Consider the following 27,448-nt stretch of genomic DNA (forward strand, 5'->3'; position numbering starts at 1 on the left):
GATCACATATAATCTGTTCTAACTACTTTTAGCTTGGGAGCAAAATGGAATTTCCTGGAAAAATAGAGAAAAACCAGGGGTCCTCGGTGCTCTCTGAGCTTGGTTGCTTTCTTGCAGATGTTTCATTACCAAAACTAGGTAACATCATCATTGCTAATGTTGCTGTAACACTAGCATTGATAATGTTACCTAGTTTGGGTAATGAAACGTCTGCAAGAAAACAACCAAGCTCAGAGAGCACCAAGGATCCCTCATTTCAACCCTGAGCTACAAATATTTTCCTTTATTAGATAAAAATCATCATATGCTTTCCTAGACATGGAAGTTCTTATTATCTTTCCGGTTTTTAAAATTAAGCGAAATTCCATCAACTCTGGGAAACCTCTACAGGTTCTGTAGCTTCCATCAATATTATGATTTAGAAATTACTTTCTCTTTCTCCTTTTAAGTCTCTGGAGTAAAATGACTCATTGGAATATTGCAAAGCTATAGCACACTACAGTCACCCAATGGATGGATGGATGGAAATACTTTTACAGGTAATCCTTGCTTATCAACCCTAATTGGGACTGTTAACTCTGTTGTTAAGGGTCATAGATGCTAAGTGAAAAATCATATGATCACACCAGACTTACAGCACTTCTGTTTCCATTGTTAAGTGAATAACCAAGGTCATTAAGTAAGACGTCACATGATGCAACTTGTGTGATTTTACTGCTAGCTTCTCTATTGACTCTGCTTGTCGGAAGTTGCTTATGAAGTGGACAAATGGTAATCATGTCTGGGAGGAGGACCCTGTGACACCCATAAATGCAAAACATTTTTCCCAACTGTCAACGGTCACTAAATAAGGCAGTCAATAAGCAAGGTGTACTGTATTAAATAACTTTAAACCGATTCATTTGATTCTGTAAAGTAACTGTAAAGTTCTGTAAATAATCCTTTTTCCTGGGGTATTACTAGCTTATGCAGTGCTTTTTTTGTAAAAGAAAAAGGTGCCGGAACTCACACGTCATACAACCCACCTTGCCTACCCTACAATGTTCCATCCAAAAAAGGTGCCGGAACTCCGTTCTGAGCGTTCTATGAGAAAAAAAGCCCTGAGCTTATGACTCCAAGCTTCTGTCAGTCCCATAAGGTAGACCAATCTAAGAAACCAATGCCATATGGGTTAAAAACTACGCCTATAATAACCAGTGCTTATAAGCCTGCATGTGCTTCTCCTGTCCCTCACTTTGTCTTATATTAGAGAGGAGCCCATCTGAGGCATTTTCTCAAGTTAGTTTCTTGGAATGAATGTGAGCCAGCTGGTAACAGATCTTCTCACTATCCTTCAAGGCCTTTCTTTATGCTTGTACAGCCTCCCTTACATCTGTATTCTACCTACATTTCCCAAATCCATCTCCTCTAGTTTCTTTGAGAAATAAGTTGGGAGAAGGTATTAACACATAGCTGAATGCTAAGAACAGAGTTCCTGCCAAATAATGTTCTATCTGATAGTTCTAAAAAGGATCTAACTTTTGCTCTGTACAGGGATGTTGATTAAGTATATCAGTGTGTCAGAATCTATTGAGAGTATGTTAATGACATGGCTAAATTAACTCCTTCAGGATGTCTAGCTGCTTATGTTGCCACAGAGAAGAAAATCTGAAGTTGCAAAGACACAATTACAGTACAAAAATGGAGGATAAGACACATGAATATGGGAAAGCTAAATTACAAAGATGAAATGAAACAACCACAAATTGACAAGTTAGGCATCAGCAAATTTAGATGTACTTGAAATTGACATATTCAGTCAGAAGATCACACTGCTTATTATTCAGAACCAATACAAAAAGCAGGAAAGTTTTTGGCTTTTATAGTTTGGAAGGGTATAGCAGAAACAGTACTTGATACAATGCAAAAAGTGACCAAATAGTATCGACTGAAATGTAATGTGTGGATCATTCAAATTTAGATTCCAACCCAAAATACAGAAGATAAATTTGAAGAGTTTTATCATCAAGTTCAATCAAGAAATCAAGAAATCATGTATGCAAGATGTGCTGCTTGTGACTGAAGACTGGAATGCCAAAGCTTAAAATATTAAAGAGGAAAATGTAGTTGGATTGTAAGGTTTAAAAAGCAAATGAAGCAAGAGAATAACTTGCCAATTTCTGCCATTCCAATATTTTTAGAATATAAGATAAGACAATGTAGTCAAACTCTTGACACCAATATTTGTTCTTCAACACTGTCATCAAACTTGAGAGAATAGAAACAGGGTAGACTTTGACCATGGAATCAACATCAATAGAAATATTACATCATGCAAGTTGCACATTTTACCTCACTCTTCTCTGTTGAAGTCTTGTTGAAAGTGAGTATTGTCATTTTGAGGAATTCTTGCAGTAATTAGTGATTGGCACATATTTTAAAGTTGATCTTCTCTTTCCTCCTTCATTTGCTCTTCTCATTCTTGTGATTCTGGGGATGTGCAATCTTTCATCCTCCATTTCTTCATTTCTCCTAGTCCTTGCTGCATCTCAACAGTGTGTCATCTTGGATCATTATGTTTCTTTCCAAGTGTCATTATTTTGGCAATATTTCAATTTCTTTTTTTTACCACAATGTTCTAGGTTGCGGTTCTCACCTCAGAACAGTTTAAAATCTTTGCTAGATTCTCCATTGAATTGTAGGAAGCTTTCAGGGATAGTTTAAAATAGAATCAGGTAGCCTTCTCAGGGATAGGGCAAGTCCGGTCTACCTGATCTCTGGCCACCAAAGGAGGGGCTCAGCTTCAGAGCAGGAAGCAGCTGAAAAATGAAACAGCATGGGCAAGGACTACGGTACAGTAACTAATGTATTTGACTGACACCAGAGAGATCTAGTTTCTACTCCACCTGCAGCCACAGCAGTTCTCTTGGTGACTTTCAGCTCAACCAATTTCTTCATAACCTATGTTATGAAGAAATTGAAAATGGAGCGCTACATATGTATCTTGAGTCCTGGACAAAGATGGGATACGATCCTTGTGCAGGTTTATGTGCCAGGGAATGGGAACCATAAATCAATAAAAATATCCGGACCTTTCTTCATATACCTTAAAGTTGTTGCTTCTTTAAGAGTCACTTGAGTCAATTCCTTGCTGCTGAGTGGGGGAGACATGGGATTGAGAGACTAGATGGGAAATTGCCACAGAAAATTGAAAATGAAGAACAAGTGACCAAAGCAGGTATCCAGCAGTGCAGTAGCACTAAACTAAAAAGCAGCCACAACTTTCCTGAATATCACTGCCTCATCCCTCTCGTGGGATTTTTGGACACATTCTGTAAGTTAGCCCATTTGAGGCACCTTGGTTCAAAAATTGTTGGCCTAGGAAGCATTGTTTTACACAAGTTCATGACAATTACAGTTTTAGTAGCATATAAATTACTACCACCATGATTTGAACCCAAACTGATAAGCAATGTATTTTACTCACTATATGCTGAATATACATTAAGAGAAACTATTGAAAAAGATGAAGATGAATTTAAAATTGGAGGAAAATCATCAATGATCTATGTTATGGCATTATGCTGATGATGCTATTCTGAAGCCTAAAAATACAAAGGATCTAGAAGCTGAAGTTATAAAAGTCAACATATACAGTTAACATGGGGCTAAAATTAAGTATAAAGATCACACTAATGTCAATAGATAGAACCACTAGAATTGGCAATGAAGGTATCAATGGAGACGTTCTTTGGAAGGAAAAGTTGGACTTTAAAGAAGGAGAAGGATAGGAAGAATATGGGCAGTTTTTATCTTTGGTATTGGAGAAGAGAATACATGGACAGCCAGGAAAACAAACAAATGGATCATCAAACAGATCAACACAGAATTCTCACTCAAGGTACAAGTGACTAAGCTCAAATTATCCAAGTCTGACATATTATACGAAGACCTACTTCTCTGGAGAAGGCTCCTATGCTGGACAAAGTAGAAGAAAAGTAAAGATAAGAACAACCAGCAATAAGGTGGATGTATTCACTTATTGTGGCAGTGAATACACTGTTGGAAGACCTGAAAGAACAGATTAGGGACAGATCAGCATGGAGAAAATCTATGTGGTCTTTAGGAGTTAACAATTTCATTACACTCACTCACTCCCTCAATATGATAAAGCTATTAAAATGTATGTCAATCAGTTTTAATACTGTCTTCTGAAAGAGAGATATAAGGACTTAATTTACATTATATTTTCCCCTGGACTCTTTCCTGTATATGCTAAGCAAATTATAGTCATCAGCCACACCAAACTGTATTTGCAATCTGAATTTCAGACTGACCTTGAATGCACAATTATGTGTATAAAATACATGGTAGTCATAATTAAAATCTAAGTTAATATCAAGAAATAATTAGATCTGAGACTTCTTGAAAAGTCCTATTCAAATTAATGGACTCAAATGCTGAACTTGGAGTTGAGAGCTGGGACAAATGATCTGATACCTTCCTAATGTATATGTAATAAAAAACATCGGTCTACCTCAAAACAGAAGACAATGAAGAACTGGTTAATGGATCCACAAAGTAATATCATATACTGATATAAGCACAGGTATTACACAGACTAATAGTAATAACATTTCTCTATGAAATAATCAACAGCAAATTCTAAGCTGAAAATACATCAATATTACATCATAGATTTTTCAATGAAGCTATACTTTGCCAATTGTACTAGCACACCCTTTGAAGCTGCACTTTACATCATTACTACTTGAAGATGGGAAGTGGGGAGCAAGAAAAACAAAGAAATAAAAAAAATCTAATTACAACCATTTTTAACTGGTATTTTTACTTTCTAATACTTTCTAATAATCAGGTCAAAGTTTGAACAAATTAAATTATCAATTATAATTCTGATTTGATTCCAATATTTTCCCCTCTTTTGTGGCTGAAGATGTTTCAACTCATATAAAGATAGCAGGATTCCCAACGTATTCATTTCCTGGCACTGAATTTAACAAAGAAAGACGAAGATCCAAGTTTAGCTCTCCATTTATCTATGCAATTAATTGCATGCACTTGACCCTGTTAATATCCCCACCCAAACTCACATAATAACTGAATGAAGAAAGTGTGTCGGGGGGGGGGGGAAGACTATAGGAAGAACACCTAGGGAAGATGCATCATAAATTATGCAAAATATTTTTATATATGCACACCAGAATAAACTATTGAGAGCTAGAGAAAAAGCAACAGATACACATATACACAGATTGTTTAAAAGTTACGTTAACACTGTAGTACACACATTTTAATCAGCACTGAAGGTTTTAAAAGATTAAGTGGCAACTGTCACAGTCTAATAGCACACTAGCATGTTTTCTTAGGTTCACTTGTCCAAGTTCCTTCATTTTTCAGAGAAATAACAGAAAAATGAAACCAATTTAGTGTATTAGCTAAAGTGTCAGACTAGAAATGGCAAACCCAGGTGATCATCCTCAGTTACATAAATACACTAGGTATGAGCCATTCTAGGTACTCTTTCTCTATCCAACCTACCTCACAAAGTGCTTGTTATGGAAGAGAAAATAGGCCTTGTATTCTGGATAGATAGAAGTATATGCTAAATAAAGTATATTATACTATACCCAATAATATGTTATGAAATAAGGAAATAAAAAAACTGTCATATTTCTGAATTTCATCTTAATGGTCCAATAAATGCTCAATCACTATTTGCACTTAGTTGCTCCCTCTTCAGCCCACTCTGAAGAATTTTTTCTTCTTTACTCCTCACACTCTTAGTTCAATATTTCTTGGAAATAAGTGAACAAAAAAGAAGTATCATCAGAAATCAACTGGTAATCTTGTGAAACTGTCAATTAAGAATGGCTGTTAGATTCTGTGGGAGTTGTGAAATGCCAATCTGGTTGGAAAAGTCTTCACAGAGCAGCTAAATTCAAGTGTTAAAGAAATAAACAGAGGTTTTAGTGGAAAGGAAATAAAAAGTGAAGAAATGACATTAGGAAAAGTTGTGAGGATAAGCAAAGATCTAAGGAAAATCAAAAGCAGAAAGAAAGAATTGAGGAGGAACTTATGGAAAATAAGTACCTCACACGGAAAGAACATATTTCTGCTAATAATCACTACGAATGAATAGGAACCAAAGCTACTTTTAAAGAAATTCATAAAATACATTATAAATGTTACATGCAATATATACAGATTTCTCCACTCCAAGTTCACAATATACAGAGGTTTCTACCAGAAGTCCAACATCAAGAGATTGTATATCAGCTGGAAAAAAGGTCAGGGCCTGGTGAATGTCGAAGCCACTGTCATGGATGAAACCCAGAGCATGCAGGAACACATCAGTAAGCTACTGAGAGAATGCCTGAAACAGCAGTATACATGGGGAAAAAATCAAGCAGAAGTTTCACGGCAAGACAAGACTCTACGACATACCACTGACAGATAGCTGAGGTGGCAGACATTGGGAAATTCTATCAGTGGCAGGACTAAAAGATAGCACTGAGGCCCTGATCACAGCAGCACAAGAACAGGTACTAAGCTCCAGATTCAGAGAAGTAGAGATCTTTCACGTTAGACATGAACCAAAGTGCAGACTATGCAAAGAGGCCTCAGTGACAATCCAACATATATTGAAAAGAATATGAGATGCAAACAGGAACAGCAAATGCTGAATGGTACAACCAAGTAGCTGGCATTCTGTACAGGAACTTCTGTAGAGAATATAGGCTGAAGCCGGCATGTCAAACCCGCAACATAATGTGACACTGCGTGACGTAGCGTGACTTTTTCCCCATTGCCGGCAATGGGGTGGGAGCGGTTTCAGCATGATGCATCTGGCTTGCGGGCTGGCAGTTTGACATGCCTGGGCTAGAGTCTAGACCACAGGTCTGCAACCCGCGGCTCCATAGCCGCATGCGGCTCTTTCGGCCGTCTCCTGCGGCTCCCAGTCCTCTGCCATGTGCAGTCCAAAAAAAAAAAGGGTGGGACTGAAAAAGTTCAACCAATCAATTCAAATATGCAGGGTAGGTGCATATCTCGCCTTGGCTCCACTCTTCAGTCAAACCCTGTTCTGCGCATGCGCGCATGTACGCACATGCGCACACATTTTTTGCGGCTCCCAGTTTTTCCTTTTGTGAGGGAACCGGTTCCGAGTGGCTCTTTCACTGTTTCAGGTTGCTGACCCCTGGTGTAGACCCTCCTAAGTCTAGATGGGAAATCCTACAGACAGTTGTGGAGAATAAGAGGGCTAAGATCCTGTTGGACTTTCAGATCCAGGCAGACAGGCGAGTATTTTTTAGTGATTGGTAAAGTCAACAAAATATAATTACCTTAGCCTTCAGGAAATTAGTTTGAAGATGGTATCTATCTATCTATCTATCTATCTATCTATCTATCTATCTATCTATCTATCTATCTATCTATCTATCTATCTATCTATCTATCTATCTATCTATCTATCTATCTATCTATCTAATTTATATAGTTGCTCATCTCACAGAGTAAGTGATTCCGGGTGGTTCAGAACAAGTTAAAACATATGAAGATTCTCCAAACATTCTTCCATCAGAATACACTGGAAACACTAACAAAGATTGGAAATATATTATATTTAATGTGTTCTTTTATAATACATATATTACCAAAATCTAAACCTATGCTCATCAACTTGAAATCAGCTATTTTGAAATGCTAGTACCATTCTCTATTAATATATAGTAAAGCATAAGCATATTCACAAATCTGACATGAGAATAACAAAATCGCAAGTATTGTATTTATAATGATCATTTTAAGTTAATTTTCCAGCAATATGTTAAATCAGCATCTCTAAAATAAAGAACACTGGAGGTAATATTTCGTATAGTTTCAAAATAAAAATTACATCTTAAGAAAATATTACAATTCAGATATTTTTAGCAGTTTGCAATTCTCATGGAACTGAACAAACACTGAAATCAAGACATTGTCAGGTCTTGTCATAGTCTTCTAAATAAACACTGTTCCCTAATTAGGGGCAACCATGTTGGTGGCACAGTTCAAAGATACTCTGGGGGAAAAAGTGACTTTTGCCCACTTATTATGCAACACCAGAACTTGTGTTATTATACAATTTTGTAAAAATAAACACTGCATTTATGATATATGATATATATTATATATATGGTGTGTGTATATGTATATATGTGTATGTGTGTGTGTGTATATATATGTATGTGTATATATATATAAAGGTAAAGGTAAAGGTTCCCCCGCACATGCGTGATAGTCGTTTCCAACTCTAGGGGCCGGTGCTCATCTCCGTTTCAAAGCCGAAGCGCCAGCGCTTGTCCAAGAACGTCTCCGTGGTCATGTGGCCGGCATGACTAGACACCAAAGGCGCACGGAACGCTGTTACCTTCCCACCATAGTGGTCCCTATTTTTCTACTTGCATTTTTACGTGCTTTCAAACTGCTAGGTTGGCAGAAGCTGGGACGAGTAACAGGTGCTCACTCTGCTATGCGGCACTCAGGATTTGACCCGCCAAACTGCCAACCTTCTGATCAACAAGCTCAGCGTCCTAACCCACTGAGCCGCCGCGTCCCATATATATATATATATATATATATATATATATATATATATATATATATATATATATATATATATATATATATATATATATATATATATATATATATGTGTGTGTGTGTGTGTGTGTGTGTGTGTGTGTGTGTGTGTGTGTGTGTGTATGTGTGTATATGTGTATGTATGTATATGTATGTATATGTATGTATATGTGTGTATATATGTGTATATATATGTATATATATGTATATATGTATATATGTATATATGTATATATGTATATATATATGTATGTATGCATGTATGTATGTATCTTACTAAGTTTTAACTTTCTTTAAGTAATAGGAATTTTGTATCAAATTGTGTTTTTCTGCTGAAGGAACAAAATACTGTTCTTCCTTTAACTTTCTCCCCTTGCATTCCTCAGATCTACTCAGTGGGTTAAAAGATTGTTCATCAGAAGTCCATGTAATGAAACTCCATTTTGAAAAAAGAAGACTGAGTGTATTAACTGAATTTCTGATACATTAGGTTTAATTTTACTGATAAATGGACAACAAAACTTAAGGAACTACAATAATTTCTCTAGCCATTTATACAGTTCCACATAATCCTATGAATTTACGCTCTTTATCTAGACTTTTTAGTTCTATTTCTTTTAGAGGAACCAAACAAACTATGCCCATATTAAGTACCATATTTTCCGGCGTATAAGACGACTGGGCGTATAAGACGACCCCCCAACTTTTGAGATGATTTTCAAGATTTTTCGTCTTATACGCTTGAAAATCAGCTAGCCCAGGAGCACTCCTTAGCAGCCAGGGAGTGCGCGCATGTGCAGGACTGCCCTGCCGGCTCCCGCCCGACGCCGGACAGCTCCACCGATGCTGCTTCAAGAGGAACGAGCGTGAGGCGCCTTCCATGGCTCCCCGAGGACTCCTTATGAGCCGGGGAGTGCGCGCGTGCGCAGGACTGCCCTGCCAGCTCCCGCCAGACGCCAGCCTGCCCTGCTTCCTCCACAGTGAGAGGGGAGGGCGTGCCTTCCCGGGCTCGCTGACTTGCAGCCAAGCCGGAGCCGAAAGGGGCTTTTCCTTCCACCCAACCTTTGGAATAGACGCAAGAGCTCCCGGGGTCTGGCGTTTGCAAGGGGGAGGGGAAGGGGTTGAGAAGCTCTTGGGGGTAGGAAGGGAAAGTCACGTTGGAGGGGGGACTGGACTAAGGAGGCTTGAAGTTGCTTTGCAAGTATGGGGGCACTCAATTATGTACTATTTTCCGGCGTATAAGACGACTGGGCATATAAGATGACCCCCCAACTTTTGAGATGATTTTCATGGGTTGAAAAGTCGTCTTATACGCCGGAAAATACGGTATATTTCCCCAAATACTAATATATTGCCAAACTAGAAAATGCATTTTTAAAGGGCACTGTAATTGATTTTTAAATAGCAAAACTAGTGTATACTAAAAAGTTTATGGCATTTCCAAAGATGCTACTTTATAAGCGCTATTGTTAATCCACTTTTATATTGCTTCTATTTGGATAACACAGTCTATATTTCTGAAATTCATCAAGCTATGCTATGTTCAGTATGTGTTTGCAACTATTTTTGGAAAACTTTTTAAAATTTTAATTAGGCAAGAAACTTTTAAAATTATTACCATATAATATTAATTCTCAGAATAGGTTCTCTGAGTGTACTCTCTTGCAACATTTCAGTTATGAAACTACAACCCTAAAGGGTACTAAAGGAAAGCTTTAGCTTAGTGGTTGCTACGGTGCTTCTCAGAAAGAACTTCATGAAATAGTGAGGTCACTCTGACCCCATACACCAACCAGAGAAGAAGCAGTTTCACTCTTCTGTTGACAGAAAAAGCACCAAAGATAGCAGTCACTAATACCCAGTGTATCTGGGTTTGTTTCTCTTGTCCTTCCTTTCTATCAATGTTGACCGCATGAACTATGTTATCAATTCAACTTGAAATACGATTGTTAATGCAATTGATTTTCAGCTGAAAAATAGGACAAAGGGATTTAAGGAAGCAAATACAATTTTCCTACTGTTAATGCAAACTACCTGTAATACAACCATTTTGGTAATTGGATACTGGTCTTTGACCATAATAAAGATTACTTTTGATTTTTTATCACTATGAGAAAAATTGCTGCAGAAAGGTACTTGCATCTTCTGTAGCATTTTATAAATAAGCCTCTATGCTATCATTTATTAGTCTGAAATTTGAAGTACTTCAGAAATTAATACTAATACTTCAAAAGTGATTTGTATACCGTTTCAAATTTAGTTAAAATATTTCAATTAAATTTCCAAAACTAGCAGCAACTATAACATGTAAGACTGGTTCAGAGAATACAATTTCAGTGAGATACTAGTATATTAGAGATAAACAGTATGATAATACGCCCCCTTCCTCAATCACCAACTTCTTCTACAGCTTGGAAAAATACTCTGATTTTTTAAGTCTTAATTTCTGTGAGTTTAAAAACTGTGATTTAAGACCTTCCACTAAATAACGCTATAAAAGAAAAAACTCTTCTCATATCTTGGTCTAAACTAAACTCTTAGTTGTCCTAGTTCAGAAATTTAAGAAACCAAAATACTAAGATGCTTAAGAAACTAAATCAGGAATGGGAGGTAGAATATGAGGCAGGATCAACTCAGCCTAATGCTATTCCAGATTAATTAAACCATGATTTAGTATTTCAAGAACATATCATTTAACCAGGTCATTTTTTATTAAATATAATGATTCAATCAGGAAAAGATGTGGTTAAAACAGACTAAAACTAAGTTACTCACACTGTAATATTCTTTTATAAAACTTCTTATATCCAAGATTAACTTGTTGTTAAACTGCATAGAGTAATTTAAAAGATTTTCATTACATCCTTCTGGGTTGCAGCATAGCACACTGGCTTTAAGCTTTCCACCCTGGAAATAAAAAATGAAAATCAAAATCAAAATTTGGCTAAACATGTTGAAAACAACTTTGCAATAGGATCTCATGCAAGAACACATTTTTAAAATATACAGAGTGATACCTCTATCTTAGCATTTTGTTGATAACTGATTTTACATGCTACATTGAATACATGAATATTACTGGAACATTTGCAAACTTGGTACCCAAACGTAATTTCCAATATATCTCTCAGGAATGAGACTAACATAAATAAAAAATCATAACGAATATACTGTAGATATCAGACAGACTTTGAGACTCCCCTTCCTATTACTGCTTAAAAATTGTACTTTTACGATCTAATCCAACAATTTCTGCACTAAAAGCATTAAGTAATTCCAGGTGGAAAAGACTGCAGAGCTTGACATCCGCTCTTCTTACACTTAGACCATCTGTAAGTTGTCAAGCCTCTATGCAATTAACTATCTTATTTACAGCTGTAATGAAACAAAGTCAAGGATTTACCAAGTATTGGCTGATCTCTGTCTGCCTTTTCTTCCCACTTGCTTCCAACAACTGCTTTGTTTTGATTCAAAGAACACAGAACATCTGCTGTTTGTCCAAATTAACTTAAAATAATTACTTTTAATTTAGATAAAGAATTTATTTGCTTTAACTTTCAAGGTTTTCACTATCCCACAGCCTGCTAATTTGCCAATAACTAGTGCATGCATAACATTGCAATGGAGTTAAATAGCTGGCTCTATTTCAAGTTCTGATCCAAGGTCACAGATACATTTTTGGCAATACTTCTGAACGTGAATTCACCCCGATGTGTCTTTATGTCTGATGTATAAAAGACAGCAGGAAAGATAATATTTATGGAACTGCTATATAGAAGGAAAGAGAAATGTAAAAATACAAATAGTTATGCAGAAAAAAATCCTCTCCTCTTAAGTAGTTTGATTTAGAATAACTAAATGTCATCTAAATAGACTTTATTATGTGGGCAGTCTGAGATACCAGCAATGTGAAATATTCTGCACAATTGCCAAAACGACATGAAAAAACAGGCAAAATTAATTTGAGGTTAATATATAAAAGCCAATCATTATTAAAACTCTAATGGGAGGGGGTGTTGTTCACTTAGTATTTTGTCCAAAGCTGAGTTCTGTTTAAAAATTGTAAACACCATATACTAACCAAGTGCCGAAAGACATTATCATAAATATTTTCTGTCCCACATTTTGGACAAGCAAACTTGAATCTCTTGCAGTCTTTATATTTTTCTTCATCAGTTTGCTGAACTGGGCCACCAAGCAAATCATCTTTTTCATCTTTATGGTAATGTTGATGGACTTTGAACTGTGAGGGATCCATACCTGTTAATAAGAAATATAAATTCAAAGTCTAAAGAAAACAATTCTTTGCCACACAAGCTTCAAATGGGAATCGCAAAATCCAAAATAGAACTGAAGTCTCACAATGAGATGTTAAAAAAAATAGAATACATTTTCTCATTTTAACCTAGAGTAAAGATCCGAGCAACATGATGAAATTACCTATCTTTTCACACAAAATTGCTTTATAAATAAAGCAAGCACAATGCATAATCTATCATGGGGAGTATGCAATAGAACATTTGTTTATGAACATGCTACTTTTAGAGAATAGATTTATTGCTATTTTCTTAAGTAACACAGAGAATTTTGAATAAAATTGTGCATCTTTATTAGAAAACAGAATGGCATCATTAAAATGAAAGAGAGAATATAAAAACCCATTAAAAGAAGCCTGGCTGGACTGTTATTAGACACTTCTTTAAGACTGTACACAACTGCCAACTCAGACTTCAATGCAGTGGTCGATTTCATTTTGGCTCAGTGGTTAACAGCATGTAGTTTCAATCTAATGCAGTCGTTAAAATTCAGCAATAGCATTTAAAAAATCAGAATTGAAGACAAAAAAGCACTTTTGATTACTAGGATCCAGAAAGTTTTTTTAAAAAAATGAGCACCTACTATTCATTTTTGTACAAATATCTTTTGTATTTAGAAATGTACAATAAGCAGCAGGATAGATTAAAATTCTCAGATAAAGAGTACTATAACAGAGAAACATAGAAAAAATAATTTAGATGAATACTGCTAGAGACAAACCATATTTGAAAGAAAGAAAGAAAGAAAAAAAGAAAGAAAGAAAGAAAGAAAGAAGGAAGGAAGGAAGGAAGGAAGGAAGGAAGGAAGGAAGGAAGGAAGGAAGGAAGGAAGGAAGGAAGGAAGGAGTAATACACATTTTATCTCAAGAAAATTTGGCAATATACATTCTATAAGCATTTCTATTTCTAGTGATGAAAGAGAAGAATTTATTCCAGTGAGGAATAAAATTATAAGTACTTTCTACAGAGTAAAATACATTTATCCTTGTCATATACACAACTTGTTTCGATAAAGATCTCTTTGTTTAAATTCATTGATTTGATGATACTTATGTTTGGCACTAATCGCTGTCTAATTTTATGACTTTCTTAAAAAGAATGTTCAATATTCAATTAAAATTAGTTCATGTGTTTATTAGGAGTGCAAGCTACATACCACCTTTGCTGAAGCAATTATGCAATGCTTTTCATACATATCACTGTGACTTTTGATTCTATTCTGGAGCCTGGTTAATGAATTGAACTCTGAGAACTGGTACCCATTTTATCTACTTAATGCTTTAGAAGGTCATTGCCATAAAATATTATGTACTTGGATTCTTAAAATACTATTAATAAAATGAATTGAAATTCTGATTATCAATTATCAATCAAAGATAGTAAGACTATGATAAATTTTATTTAAACATACACACACCTTCAATAAAGAATGCTAACTGAAACATTATTGTAAATTATTTTCTATTGTAATATTTTAAATTAATTTTTAAAAAACCTTGAACTATATTTACACTTTGGTTATTATAATTAATAACAAGTACAGCACAGGTAATTAAAAAACAGCTACATACAGATTTAGCAGTAGAAATTTAGTTATGTCAGTGAAATCCCATCAACAACAATTAATGCCATAAAATCACAATCAAGATCCTGAGTCAATAAAGCATTTAAATAAACAGAAAGGCAACCTGTTCTAGAAGTATAATTTCAAATAAATAATAACATTGTATTTCTATCACAATTATTACTTGCTGCATTAACTCACTTTTGAGCAATAATTTCAGTATCTCCAAAGTCTTGAAAAAATTAAGTTAGCTAATAGCACATTTCAAATCTACAAGGACCGATTTGAGTATCTAAACCCAGAAAATTTATTCATATTTATATCGTGGATGCCTCTGTCAAAATTCATTCTACTCTACTTTCTCACACATGCTTTCTAAAACTGATCAAATTATGGGAAGTAAAGTCAAACAATCACTTTAACCACAAACGGATGTATTATGTTGGAAGTCATTATATTCTGTCATTTAATGGCAGTAAAAGCCCAGTAATCCTTGATCTGATCACACCTTGGGGAAAATATAAAAATGTAAAATCTTAGTTATTACATAATATTTGCTAAGTTATTATATAATAATTGCTAGGGTAATTATGCCTAGTAGTCATACACTTATATCAAAATTTTACTGAGTTTCAATTGGCAAGATGATTAAATGCATTATTTCAAAAATTATGTTTTTTTAAAAAAAATAAATTGATTAAAAAGCCTTACTTCTGTATATGCAAGTTTAAAGTTAATCACTTTGTAGCTTAATTCATGAAATATTTTGAGAAACAAATTGAAAATAGTGTCTAGTGCTGCCATCTAGAGGTTTCCAGTCTGAATTTCTAAAAATAACAATTGTTTTCAAGTGCTTGGACCATGATTATTCACCCTACAAAACTCAACTTTAAAAAATATTAAATTATGAAAAATGTACATGATACACATAAAGGTTGCTATTTTGCAAATTGATTGTAACATTGTACTCAGTAGAAATCTATTTATTTGGCTAAAAAAAAAACCCAACCAACAAATAAATAGATAAAGTTTTGTTGTTTAACCCCAACTTTACTTAAAAGCCCGGGGGTGGGGGGGGGGAGAATTGGCAATTCTATGCTCACAAGACCAATAGATACTGCTCCACTGATCCTCAAAATTAAAAAGAAATTTTGGTTTAAATTTTTAAATGGCCAAAATCCAAGTTCACATATGAGATATCATAAGTTTGTACTCTTTTGTATTTATTTTAAATGAACATACTGCTTTTATTTTATTTTAACTTTCCTTATATGATGCCACCTACATCAGGTAAAAACACAATTAAGTTTGCTAATTGAAGAGACAACTATCGTGGTGACAAGCCTTCCTAGAGCAGCTCTCCTACTCTGGGCTATGATCCCTCTCCCCAGGAAAGTGGCATGAAGAACTCGAAGGAGGAGGTTGCATAATCTAATCCAGAATGAATATTCACTGTACTCTGCTTTGCCCAGGGATGCTTGTGGCAATTTGCATAGTCAAGAAAAGCAAAGGTATAATACATTTTGACAGTATTCTGGCTACCATAAAATTACAGGTGGTCCTTCCTTAGCGGTTGTTTTGTACAGTGACTGTTCAGTTACACTAGTAGTGAAAAAGGTAACTATGCAACCTGTCCTCACATTTGTGATGTTTGCAGCTCCGTTAGTGCAAAGAAAAGCCAGTTTGGCCTAATGGTTAAGCCGGCTGGCTAGAAAGCAAGAGACTATGATTTCTAGTCCCGCCTCAGCCATGAAAGCCAGATGGGTGACTTTGGGCCAGGCACTCTCTCTCTCATCCCAACCCACCTCACAGGGTTGTTGTTGTGGAGAAAATAGGAGGAGGAGGATGTGTTAGATATTTCCACTCTGGGTTGTTTGCAAAAATAATAAAGCTGGGATACAAATAGATAAAACAAATAAATAAAAAACTGAAGTAAGGTCATCAGCATAGCCTTCAGTTTTACTTTGTGACCACACTTAGCAATCAAGTTGCTGGTCTCAGTTGTGGTCTCTGAAGGAAGACTACCTATATGTATTTATTGGAGGGTTCTTTCCTTCATCTTTTGGAAGCTGTAATACATAACCATTAAGGGGTTCTGCCATACAAGATTCAGTAATGATTATGAAATTCTGCAAAAAAATTCCCCTGATTTATTGATTTCAAAAAGCCAAATCAGGCTCAAAAACAGCTGTTTGTAATGTAATGCATATAATAACATGACTTTGGTCCTCCTGAGATCCCTCAGATATTACACTAGTGAAAAATTACTGCCCTATACAGTAATTAGATCTTCAGTAATGAAAAACTCCTCTGAAGTCAAACTCTTCTCTAGAAGAAGTAACCATCACTGTTATACCCCAAAACAGCTTTGAATGTATCTGCAAAAAGACATTAAAGTCAACAGCAGTTTGCACAAGTTCACATCATTCGGATTATGGGTCTTTCTTCAAAAGAGATAGAAACATACAACACTTTTAGTAGGACTCACCTACAGAAATATTCTAAGTTTATATTCCCTTCAACAAACAAGCTAGACTTCTCCAATTAGCATAAAGTTTGATATCCTAGCTGAGAATTCAAATATATCTGGCGGTGAGAAGATTAGGATAGTCTGAACAAAGCCATAATATTCCAACTAGATAACTTTCTCATAAACTAATCCAAAATCTTCCCTGAGAAATGTGGATTAAGTTGGTTTGGATTTCTTAATACAGAATTAACCTTTAAAGTCAGTAATGACACAGGATTTAACATCATGATCTCTATTTAAAGTATCAAGCTGCACTTGGCTTATAATTACTTTATAACCAAAGCACTGATTAACCCAAACACTGATTGATGTTTCATATGTTATTCATCTTTTCCATTAGGCTCCATAAGTACCATCCGATCAAAATATAGGGTACATATTTAAAGAACAAGACAACCTGTTGTATATGTTTAAAATATTGCAATGTATCGTTTTAACAGCAGTTTGGGTTTACCATGACTGGGCTAGTTTCATTAAAGAATTTGCGAGCAGTAGAAAACTATGGATGGACATTTCTGCTGCTAGTTTAAGATTGCAGGAAAGGCCATATAAGATTTCAAAAGATTAGTACAGGTAGTCCTCAACTTACAACAATTCATTTAGTGACTGTCTGAAGCTACAACAGCACTGAAAAAAGTGGTTTATGACCATTTTTCACACTTATGATCGTTGCATCCCCATGGCCATGTTATTTACATTCGGATGCTTGACAATTAGTTCACATTTATGACGGTTGCCGTGTCCCGGGGTCATGTGATTACCTTTTGCAACCTTCCGACAAGCGAAGTCAATGGAGAATCTATATTCACTTAACGGCCATGTTACTAACTTAACAACTGCAATGATTCACTTAACAAATGTGGCAAGAAAAGTCGTAAAATCGGGCAAATCTTACTTAACAAATTTCTCACTTTGCAACATAAATTTTGGCTCAATTGCGGTCGTAAGTTGAGGACTACCTGTCCTATGGGATTGTTGTAGAGTAATCTTCAATTTTTCAACGTTTCATAAATATCTGTCTCACAAGGCCAGATGATTTTAGTTATCATTAGATGTCATATATAGATGTATACTGTATAAATGTACCCACACAGCGGATCTTTTATTTCTTGATCTCTCCCAAGAATACTTTATAACACAAAAATATATTCTCATAACACATATGAATTCTCACATTTTTATTCGCCACACAGTATCAATATTAAGCACGAGTACTTGAAAAATAAACACTACAATACTTACCAAGCCACGCTGCAATAAGAACAGAATCAATTCCATCTATGGGTTCACAGATACGAGCTACTACTGGATGAATTTGTTGTGACAAGTAATACTGAACATCAATAGTAAGATTTGCTTGTTTCTTCAGTTGTTCCGGAGCATATGCTCTCTGGCTGGCACTCAGATTTGATCCATCCTTCATCAAAAGAATGAATGAATTTACTGGCACAATTTGTAATCACCCCCTTCCCCTTTCTGGTCAGTCATGACTTCTGGTAACAGCTTGGACAAATCCATGCAGTTTTCTTGCAACATTTTTGGAAATGGTTTGCAATTGCCTTTCTTAGGGTGAGAGAGAGGGATTGCCACAAAACTAGCTAGGTTGGCAGGACTAGAACTCAATCTGCTGTTAGTCCACCGCCTTTAACTATTGCACAAGACTGGCTGGCTGTCCTTCATTTACAAAAAGCATATAAAAAGTAGTGTAATATTTATTTACCATTATTATACTATACTGATTAGTTTTGGTTTTGTTTTTAAGTGGGAAAAAGATGCTTTAAAAATAGCAAAAATGCTTTTACCTGACAGATAACATATGACACTGTGTCCCCAGCTTTCAGCTTTCTACCCTCCTGAGAATTCATCCACAAGGCGACATGCACATGAGGCAAGCTTTTCTTGTCTGGGTAATCTTGGGGATCTTTTGTCAATGCCTATAGGTCAAAGAAATGTGCTACTGAATTATATGTGCCATACAGAATACTGTAACATTAAGTGATCCTTTAAAAAATATTGTCATAATCACTATTCCTTTCTGACTGCCACTCTAGGAAAAATTTATTTATTTATTTATGTTTGCTACCCATCTCACTGCAAGGTGACCCTGGGTGGCTTACAATATCAAAATAAAATCATAAATGTATTTACAATTCAAATAATTGCCATGAAGCCTAGGGATAAATTTGCTTTTAAAAGAAAATGCTTTGCTCCTCAGAGATCCTTTAGATAGATGGGCAGCTACGTACATTTGCTCAATTAATTTAAGAATATTTGCAGGTTGTCTTTAGGAGAATAAAGACTTCAAAGTAACCAAAGCAATTGATCATTCTTAAAATGTAACGTTAAAATTTCATATTTACTCAGCTTGTTTTCTGTCGAACAAATAATTGGACGTAGTGACATAGTGGACATTCACTTTTAACATGTATTTAGATGTGCTTATATATACAATATATATATATATAGGCAAGAGAGCTTTATTATTCTATTATGGCCAATAGCAACGACAGCTTGAAAATAAAAGCAGGATTCTCTCTTCAGCAAAATCTTTATTCTTACCTGCCTACCATCATAATTTACTCTACCCATCTGCTGTAAGAGTAATTTACAATCAGAGTAAGTGGAGAAGAAAATCATGATTGCAAAAATGAAGCAATATTCTACTTATTCCTTCCCCTTTCTAGAAAAACACTGCTTTCATTTAAACAATGGACACATCCAAGACATATCTGGGCATGTCCAGAAATATATTAATGTCTATGCTGAAATATAAGTTTATAAGCAGTAATAATACACAGGCTGAGAAATATAGATTAAGGGAGAAAAGTTTAGAGACAATATATATAATAATACAGAAAAAAGCAGGTTTTGTTTGGATTACTCAAAGTTCTAAATAATTTAATTCTGGATACCCTAGAGCAGACATGTCAAACTCGCAACATCACGTGACGTCACGCAACGTATCGGAGCTTTTTCGCCATTGCCGGCAATGGGGTGGGCGTGGCTTCCTGATGACGCATCCGGCCCATGGGCCGGCAGTTTGACACTGGCCTAGAGAAATCCTGTTTTATTATTTCTCCTTCAAGACATACATTTTTACATGCTGTTAGAATTAAAATAAATAAATATTTGTAGATTTCTGAACCATGTGGCTTTACTATGAAGGTAGTAAGTAGGTAGTAAACATAAGAAATGGACACCAATGGAGAGTTCCATGGATATATTCAAACTGATTCATGTATACTATCAACAAACAATATTAATCACCTTATTGATCTCATATTGTTTTGTCGGAATAAGGTTATTTGTGACATTTTCTCCAATTTCTATTAACCTTCTTTGGATATTTTCTACAATTACATCTCGAGATTGGTCAGAAAGGATCTGGCCAATTATATAGCTGTAAAAAAAGACATAAGATATCACACATTAAGATAATATACCTTTATAAAATTCACAACATATTCATAAATCCCATTAAGTTGCTGTAATCTCGCCACAAAAATTACTGGTTGCTACTAATATTGGCAAAGAATGCAGGCTAATAGCCAATGTTATACTAGTCACATATCTTCTAAAATTGGTGTTATAACTGACTGTATTAATCAATTGTCCATTCCATCAATTTAATTCTCATTAAATATTTGCCATTTATAATTACAAATTTATTAATATATATATCGGAAAATATTTGTGTCCATTTTTTAATTATTCAATAAGGAAAGAAAACTAACTATTCTCATCTAACTGTAGAAAAACAATACAAAATGGATTTGCAAATCAGAAGGATGTACATTTTACTCTGTTCTTGTCCATCTCATTAAAAAAATTACATTCTCAACTTTCTCTACTACTTTAAACTTTTTCACATAGCTTCCCCAATGAAAACTTGCAGTGAAATTTTCATTAACTGAAGATTTTCTTAATTCCTTATAAAATTCAGTAGTTTTGAACACAAGAATTATTTGTCAGTATTACTATTTCAACAAAGTACATATGTTTATGAGAAAAAGAATCAGCATGTTGTCAGGTTCTACCTTCCCTAACTCTTCTGGCCACACTCATCCTACCTGCCATTCCCCGGCTGCCTTTTCTGCTGCTGTTTCTGTACAAAAATGGAACTCTTCTGCTTAAATTACTGGAAGTCACTCTCAGATCAGACTTTTTTCAACCTCTTTTGCTCTCTCTAGCATAACTATTCATTTGGAGGCATAACTCTCAGAAACAAATGGCCTTCTCTATATGGATATTTTTTTTTACTTGAGACATTCTACTCAATGGCAAATTCTGCCCTATAACATAGGCCATTTTACTAATACTTGCCAGCTGGCTTCCATATAGATTTATTGAAGGGCTTTTTAAAAATATTCCTAATTAGAAATGAACTAGTATTAGTATTGAACTAAAATTCAAAACTTGTTTATCAGCTGAATGGTTACAGTGCACTTAGAAACACAGATTAACACAGCAATATTTAAAATGTTGTATATACAAAAATGGTCTGTTAAAACTTTCAGAGAAAGAGTAGAATGCATCAAGAGCTACTTACTTTCCAGTCTCTTTTGCAAGATCACACCAATCTCTTCTCACTATGTCCAATCCTTTAAGTTCTTGTTTGGTAATGTATTTTCCATCTCCGGCTGGTTCCACAACCAAAGCAGCATATTTCTTCTTTTTTAACAGCAAAAGGGACTTAAAAACGCCATCAACATCTATCTCCAGTAACTTGTACAGTTTATTTACTTCACTTTTAATCTGCAAATATATCACCAATTACTTTTTAAAAATACTTTGCTAAAAGAGTAATATTTAAATATTCTTCAGTTAAAAATTAGCAAGCAAAAAACACTACATAGCAAACATGGCCAATCCACACTACAGAATAGATTAAAAGCACAGTGAAGGCCAGAACATACAACTATATATAAAGTTCTACTTAGATATGGTATGTTGACAGAACAAAGAAAAAAGCATGTGTGATAAAATTGTCACAAAATTTCAAAGAAACAGTACCAATGCAACAATGAAAAAAATGGTTGAACAAATCTACCCAGGTAGTCTTCAATTTACAACTAGTTGTTTAGAGCAGAGGTCTCCAACTTTTTTGGCACCAGGGACCAGTTCTGTGGAGAGAGGTTTTTCTGCGGACCAGAGGGTGCGCAGTTTTGTGTGCTGCCTGCATCTCACAGATGGGGCTTTGCTTGTTTGTGCGGCCCAGTTGTTGGCATGCCACAGCCTGGTACTGGTCCACGGACCAGGGCTTGGGGACCTCTGGTTTACAGACCACTTGAAATTACAATAGCACTGAAAAAAGGGACTTATGACTAGTATTCTTATTTAAGACTGTTGGTCCCAATTGTGACAGTAAGTCAGGAATTATTTGTATAATAATGGTGTGAGAGAAGAGAAAATGTTTTATAGATAGTATACAACTTCATTTTTAAGAAAGAAAGAAAGAAAGAAAGAAAGAAAGAAAGAAAGAAAGAAAGAAAGAAAGAAGGAAGGAAGGAAGGAAGGAAGGAAGGAAGGAAGGAAGGAAGGAAGGAAGGAAGGAAGGAAGAAAGAAAGAAAGAAAGAAAGAAAGAAAGAAAGAAAGAAAGAAAGAAAGAAAGAAAGAAAGAAAGAAAGAAAGAAAGAAAGAAAGAAAGAAAGAAAGAAAGAAAGAAAGAAAGAAAGAAAGAAAGAAAGAAAGAAAAAGAGAATCTGGAGAAGAACTACATATTCCTTGGCCAATGGATCTCAATGGAAGGTGATACAATAAAGGAAATTGAATGGTAAGTTAAAAGTGGTTGGCAGGCATTCAGCCAGCTAAGCGTAGTTTCCAAGAACAACCTTCCCCTATGCCTGAAGAGAAAAGTTTTCAATCAGTGTGTGCTACCTGCTCTAACATATGCCGGTGAAACATGGACACTAACCTCACAATAGACACAAAAGCTATGAGTGGCACAAAGAGCCATGGAAAGATACATACTCGGCATTACAAGATAAGATAGAAAGACCTGCACATGGATTAGAGAACAAACGAAAATATATGATATCGTCAAGAGAGTAAAAGAATTGAAATGGAAATGGGCTGGTCATATAGCAAGAAGAACTGACGGCAAGTGGACCAAGGCAATCATAGAATGGATCCCACTTGATAAAAAGCATCCATAAAAGAGCCCTAAAACAAGATGGATCAACAACATCAGCAAGTATTGCGAGCCCAATTGGCAAAAGAAAGTTCAGGACTATATTTGTTGGAAACATGCTGAAGAGGCCTTCATTCTGCAAGTGCATACACAATGGCTAAAATGATGATACAACTCAATTTAGCCAAAGGCAAATCATATGGTAATAATTGCTGTAAAAGCCATGAGAGAGAAGGAACACTATCATACGTGATGGACATACAAAAAATCTCAAGTAATAATACACAGCAACATTCAGAGAACCTTAAGGATCAAGTATGAAATAAAACCAGTTTTTAAAACTAGGCAAAATTCTAGTATTCTTTACTGATAATTCCATTATCAATAAAAATGCAATAGCTTATTAAGATACAGGTCATCCTTGTTCAGAAACTGCCTTGTTCAGTGACTGTTCAGAGTTATGACTTAGCAACCACTTTGCTTAAAGATCAAGTTGTTATCAATTGTGGTTGCTAGAAAAGCTCTACCTGTATATGCTTATAACTGTAAGGACAACATTGGAAAATACTTGGAAAAAATAACAGTACCAGCTATATCAGATTAGCAACTTAAATTAGGATACATGTTAGACAACTTCTTGGGATCCAGATGCCATCTATAAAACATTTTATAAAAATTTTCTCTTAAGTTTTGAGCCTGAGTAAATTTAACATTTCTGACCCAAATTATCTCCCAAGTGTCCAGCGAAATTGATTCCTGAATATTTTGTGCCCACTTTACAATCTTTAACTAATTCCGCTTCCGAATCCAATTCAATTAAAGCATTATATATCCTCTTTATATGTGCACAATTTAAGTCTCTAATTTGTTTTACTAAATTTTGATCTATAATTGTGATGCCAACCTTTTGATCTAACTTCCACCTAGCTTTCAATTGGGTATATTGAAACCAAGAGTAACTTATGTTTTCTTGTCTTAACTCATCTAATGATTTAAGTTGCCAATCATTCCCTTGCAATCTAAGTAATTCCTTATAAGAAACCATATCCAAACTCACTCCCATAGATACGCCCTCTATCGCGTGTCCAGGAATTCCCCAAATCGGTATTTTATAATTTAACTTATAATAATACTTTTTCTAGACACGCAATAAAGCACTTCTAAGAATATGGGATTTAAAAGCCCTATCCACCTTCTTATCATAAAGCAATTATGTTGGAGATGTGGTAGTTTAGAAGCCACCTATTTTCATATGTGGTGGACTTGTAGAAATATAAAAGCTTTTTAGATTAAAATTTGGTGGAACATTCAAAAGATTTTTAAGAGAAAGATAAAGTTTTCTCCGCAATTGTTTTTATTGGGTATTGTTGTAGATTGTGATGTTAAAGAAACCAATTTGATGTTGAATATGATAACAGCAGCACGGTTACTGGTGGGACAATATTGGAAGAAGGATAGTTTGCTTACTATAGAAGAATGGGTGTTTAAAGTTTCGAATCTTACAGAAAGTCTAAGATTTCTGCTTACTTGAAAGATCATTCACAGGAAAGATATATTTCAGTTTGGAGGAGATGGATAGATTATATTCAGAATAAATATGGGACTAAAAAGTTCCATTTAGTTTATGAGTAGATTTTAGTGGGATATTGTTATTGGTACTTTTGTATGTAGTTATGTTAAAGGGGAGTTAAAGCACATTATGAATTTGGTTAATTGTATATTATGCATAATTTTTATTTAGAATATGATTATTATAACTATAATCCTGTATTTAGCTCTGGGAAGTGGGGGGGGAGTGGGCGGGTTTGGGGTGGGCGGGATTTGGGGATATATTGTAAAATCTTGTTTTTGTAAAACTCTTTAATAAAAAAAAAGATTAGCAACTTAAAGCTACAGAATACGCAGCAATGGCAAAACTAACAGAAGTGAGAAAATCTAGTGCTGACATGTCAAACCCGCGACGTCACATGATGTTACACAACATATCGGAGCTTTTTCTCCATTCAATGGAGTGGGCGCGGGTTTGACACCCCTGATCTAATGGGTAATTATGGCTGGCTGATGTCTCCAAAGGAGCAGAAAGACTGAGAAAGAACACTGATTGGAAGGTAGATTCTGGCCAGCGTAATCTTCCTGGAAGACTGAAGATGATTTATCTGCATTCTGGGCAGCAGTTTCTCAAGCAGAAATGTAAGTTTTTGCAGTCAGCTTGGGAGTAGATCTGCCTGTAGTCCCAGGATTCCATCTATGCTCCTTACAATGGCACTGGAAAAAGTGCCCCACAAGCCACAGCCAAGCAAGACACCTGCCTGCCCACCCGGTGGCGCTCTTCCTCCTGTCTGAGGTTTTCATTGTTGTGAGCATTTCTGTTGAGGATTGGCAGCGGGAGTGGTGTGTGTGTGTGTGTGTGTGTGTGTGCGTGTGTGTTTGGTTTTTATTCCCCCCATCTGCTGGGTGGTTGCAGCAGGTTTTGGTCACTTCACATGACCCTGGGACACTGTGACTGTCATAAATATGAATCAGTTGCCAAGCATCTGAATGTAAATCACAAGACCCTGGAGATGCTGCAACATTCCAGCTGATTGGCGCTTCTTCTGGGCTCAGAAGCGCCAGGATCAGTGCCGAGCTCCAGCTGGAGCCTGGCGCTGATCCTGGCGCTTCCACTAAGCCCTGACAGCCCCGAAGAAGCACTGATCCTGGCGCTTTCAATGAGCCTTGACAGCCCTGCAGCTCCAGCCATCTCTCGCTCAGGCTTGTGCGGTGCTGCCACCAGTTCAGCTCATTCCCCTCCCCCGCTACTTTTCTAGGATGGTCACGTACCACCAGTCAAGTGCCAATGTACCACAGGTGGTACCCGTATCACTGGTTGAAAAGCCCTGGTCTATATGGACATTAAGCCCTGCCTTCTTCATTTCTTAATCACTTTGGGAAATAATTAATATACAAACATAGAGAGCTTTTCTTTGCAGCAAAAATGGAATACATTGTGATGAAATAAACCTTCTTTTGGGATTAAAATAAGAAAAAAATAAAGAATAGAGACTTTGTTTTAAAGACTCAATAACTGTTAGTAAAAAGATTAAAAGTAAAGTTTAAAACAGATAAGGGAACAATCTCTTTTATTTTTATCATTTTCAACCCAAAAAAATTGGAAATAAATAAAGACATGCACTAATTCATAAGGTGTACAATTCAAATCAGAGGCTTTTCTTTGGAGGCTGATGGATAATCAGCTGTAAAAAACATGGAACATGCTTTATATATATTATTATTATTATTGCAGCAAGATTATTATACGCTCAAAGGTGTAAAGTTTTGGTACTGCCCATAATGAAGCAATATTTGGTGAAGACGATGGAATTTGCAGTGATGACTAAAATCACTTCTTTGATTAAGGAAAATACATTTATATTCGCCACTGACTGGAAAGCCCTTGTTTACTTTTGGAATGAAACAGAAAAAATGAACTTTTGATTTGTGGTTTTGATTATTGCAAAAACTTTAGGTAATAGAAAAAAAAGAGAGTTTATTTTTGTAACCATAAAGTAACCGATAATTTTGTAATCATACTTATATTTGTAGCAAAGGAAATGGGAAGCTTCTTCTGTTTATAATTTCTTGTCTCACTTTTTTCTCTTTCCCTTTCTTTTAGTCTGTCTGTCTGTCTTCCTGCCTGTCTACCTATCTATCTACATACCTACCAAATCCATCTATTCAATTTCTATAGCCACCTTTCTCAGTCAATGACTCCGGGCAGCTTACAATTCAAAAAATATATTACAATTAAAACATTAAAAACATTTTAAACAAAAAACAATAAAAACATCCAAAAGAAATATACATAGCAGCCTGTTGTCATTCAGGGTCAGCCTGTGGGTTCGGCAGTTGGGTTGGACGACTCAGAGGAGGAGGAGGGGGGTGTTGAAGAGCTTGCTGATGATGGCCTTGAGGCTCCGCAGAGCCCTCAGCCGGGCCCCTCCCACCTGGTCACGACGGAGACCCAGCTGTGTGAGCCTGACAGCGTGGATGAAGATGACCCACAACTGGCCCTGTTCAAGGACGCCCGATGCAGGAATCAGTCAATCAGGAGTAAACAGAGGAAGGCAATGGGGCACCTCGGAAGGAGGCAGAGAGAGGCCACGCCCTGAACTGTATTTAAGGGGAATGTGTGGGAGGGCTGGTTTGCTGAAGGCAACCGCTTGGATAGTTCCTGTTTCATAGCTCCTGTTTCATGGTTGGTGTCTTGTCTTGCTCTGTTTTATGTTAATAAATTTGGCAGGCTTTATTC

The 27,448-nt window shown here is 35.8% G+C and overlaps 1 protein-coding gene across 1 annotated transcript in view; it reads right to left on the reverse strand.

Annotated features, from left to right (window-relative positions):
- Positions 1-27,448, reverse strand: part of POLA1 (DNA polymerase alpha 1, catalytic subunit) — a 275,468-nt gene that overhangs the window by 146,999 nt on the left and 101,021 nt on the right. The window contains exons 29-34 of the mRNA XM_081327009.1: positions 21,579-21,784; positions 20,297-20,429; positions 18,832-18,963; positions 18,272-18,446; positions 12,701-12,879; positions 11,395-11,526 (exon numbers count right to left, since the gene is read on the reverse strand). Of these exons, the coding sequence (XP_081183135.1) occupies positions 11,395-11,526; positions 12,701-12,879; positions 18,272-18,446; positions 18,832-18,963; positions 20,297-20,429; positions 21,579-21,784 (957 nt within the window). The remainder of the gene's footprint in view (positions 1-11,394; positions 11,527-12,700; positions 12,880-18,271; positions 18,447-18,831; positions 18,964-20,296; positions 20,430-21,578; positions 21,785-27,448) is intronic.

This window comes from Vipera berus (genome assembly GCF_964194415.1).
Source record: "Vipera berus genome assembly, chromosome: 4".
NCBI classification, from domain to species: Eukaryota; Metazoa; Chordata; class Lepidosauria; order Squamata; family Viperidae; genus Vipera; species Vipera berus.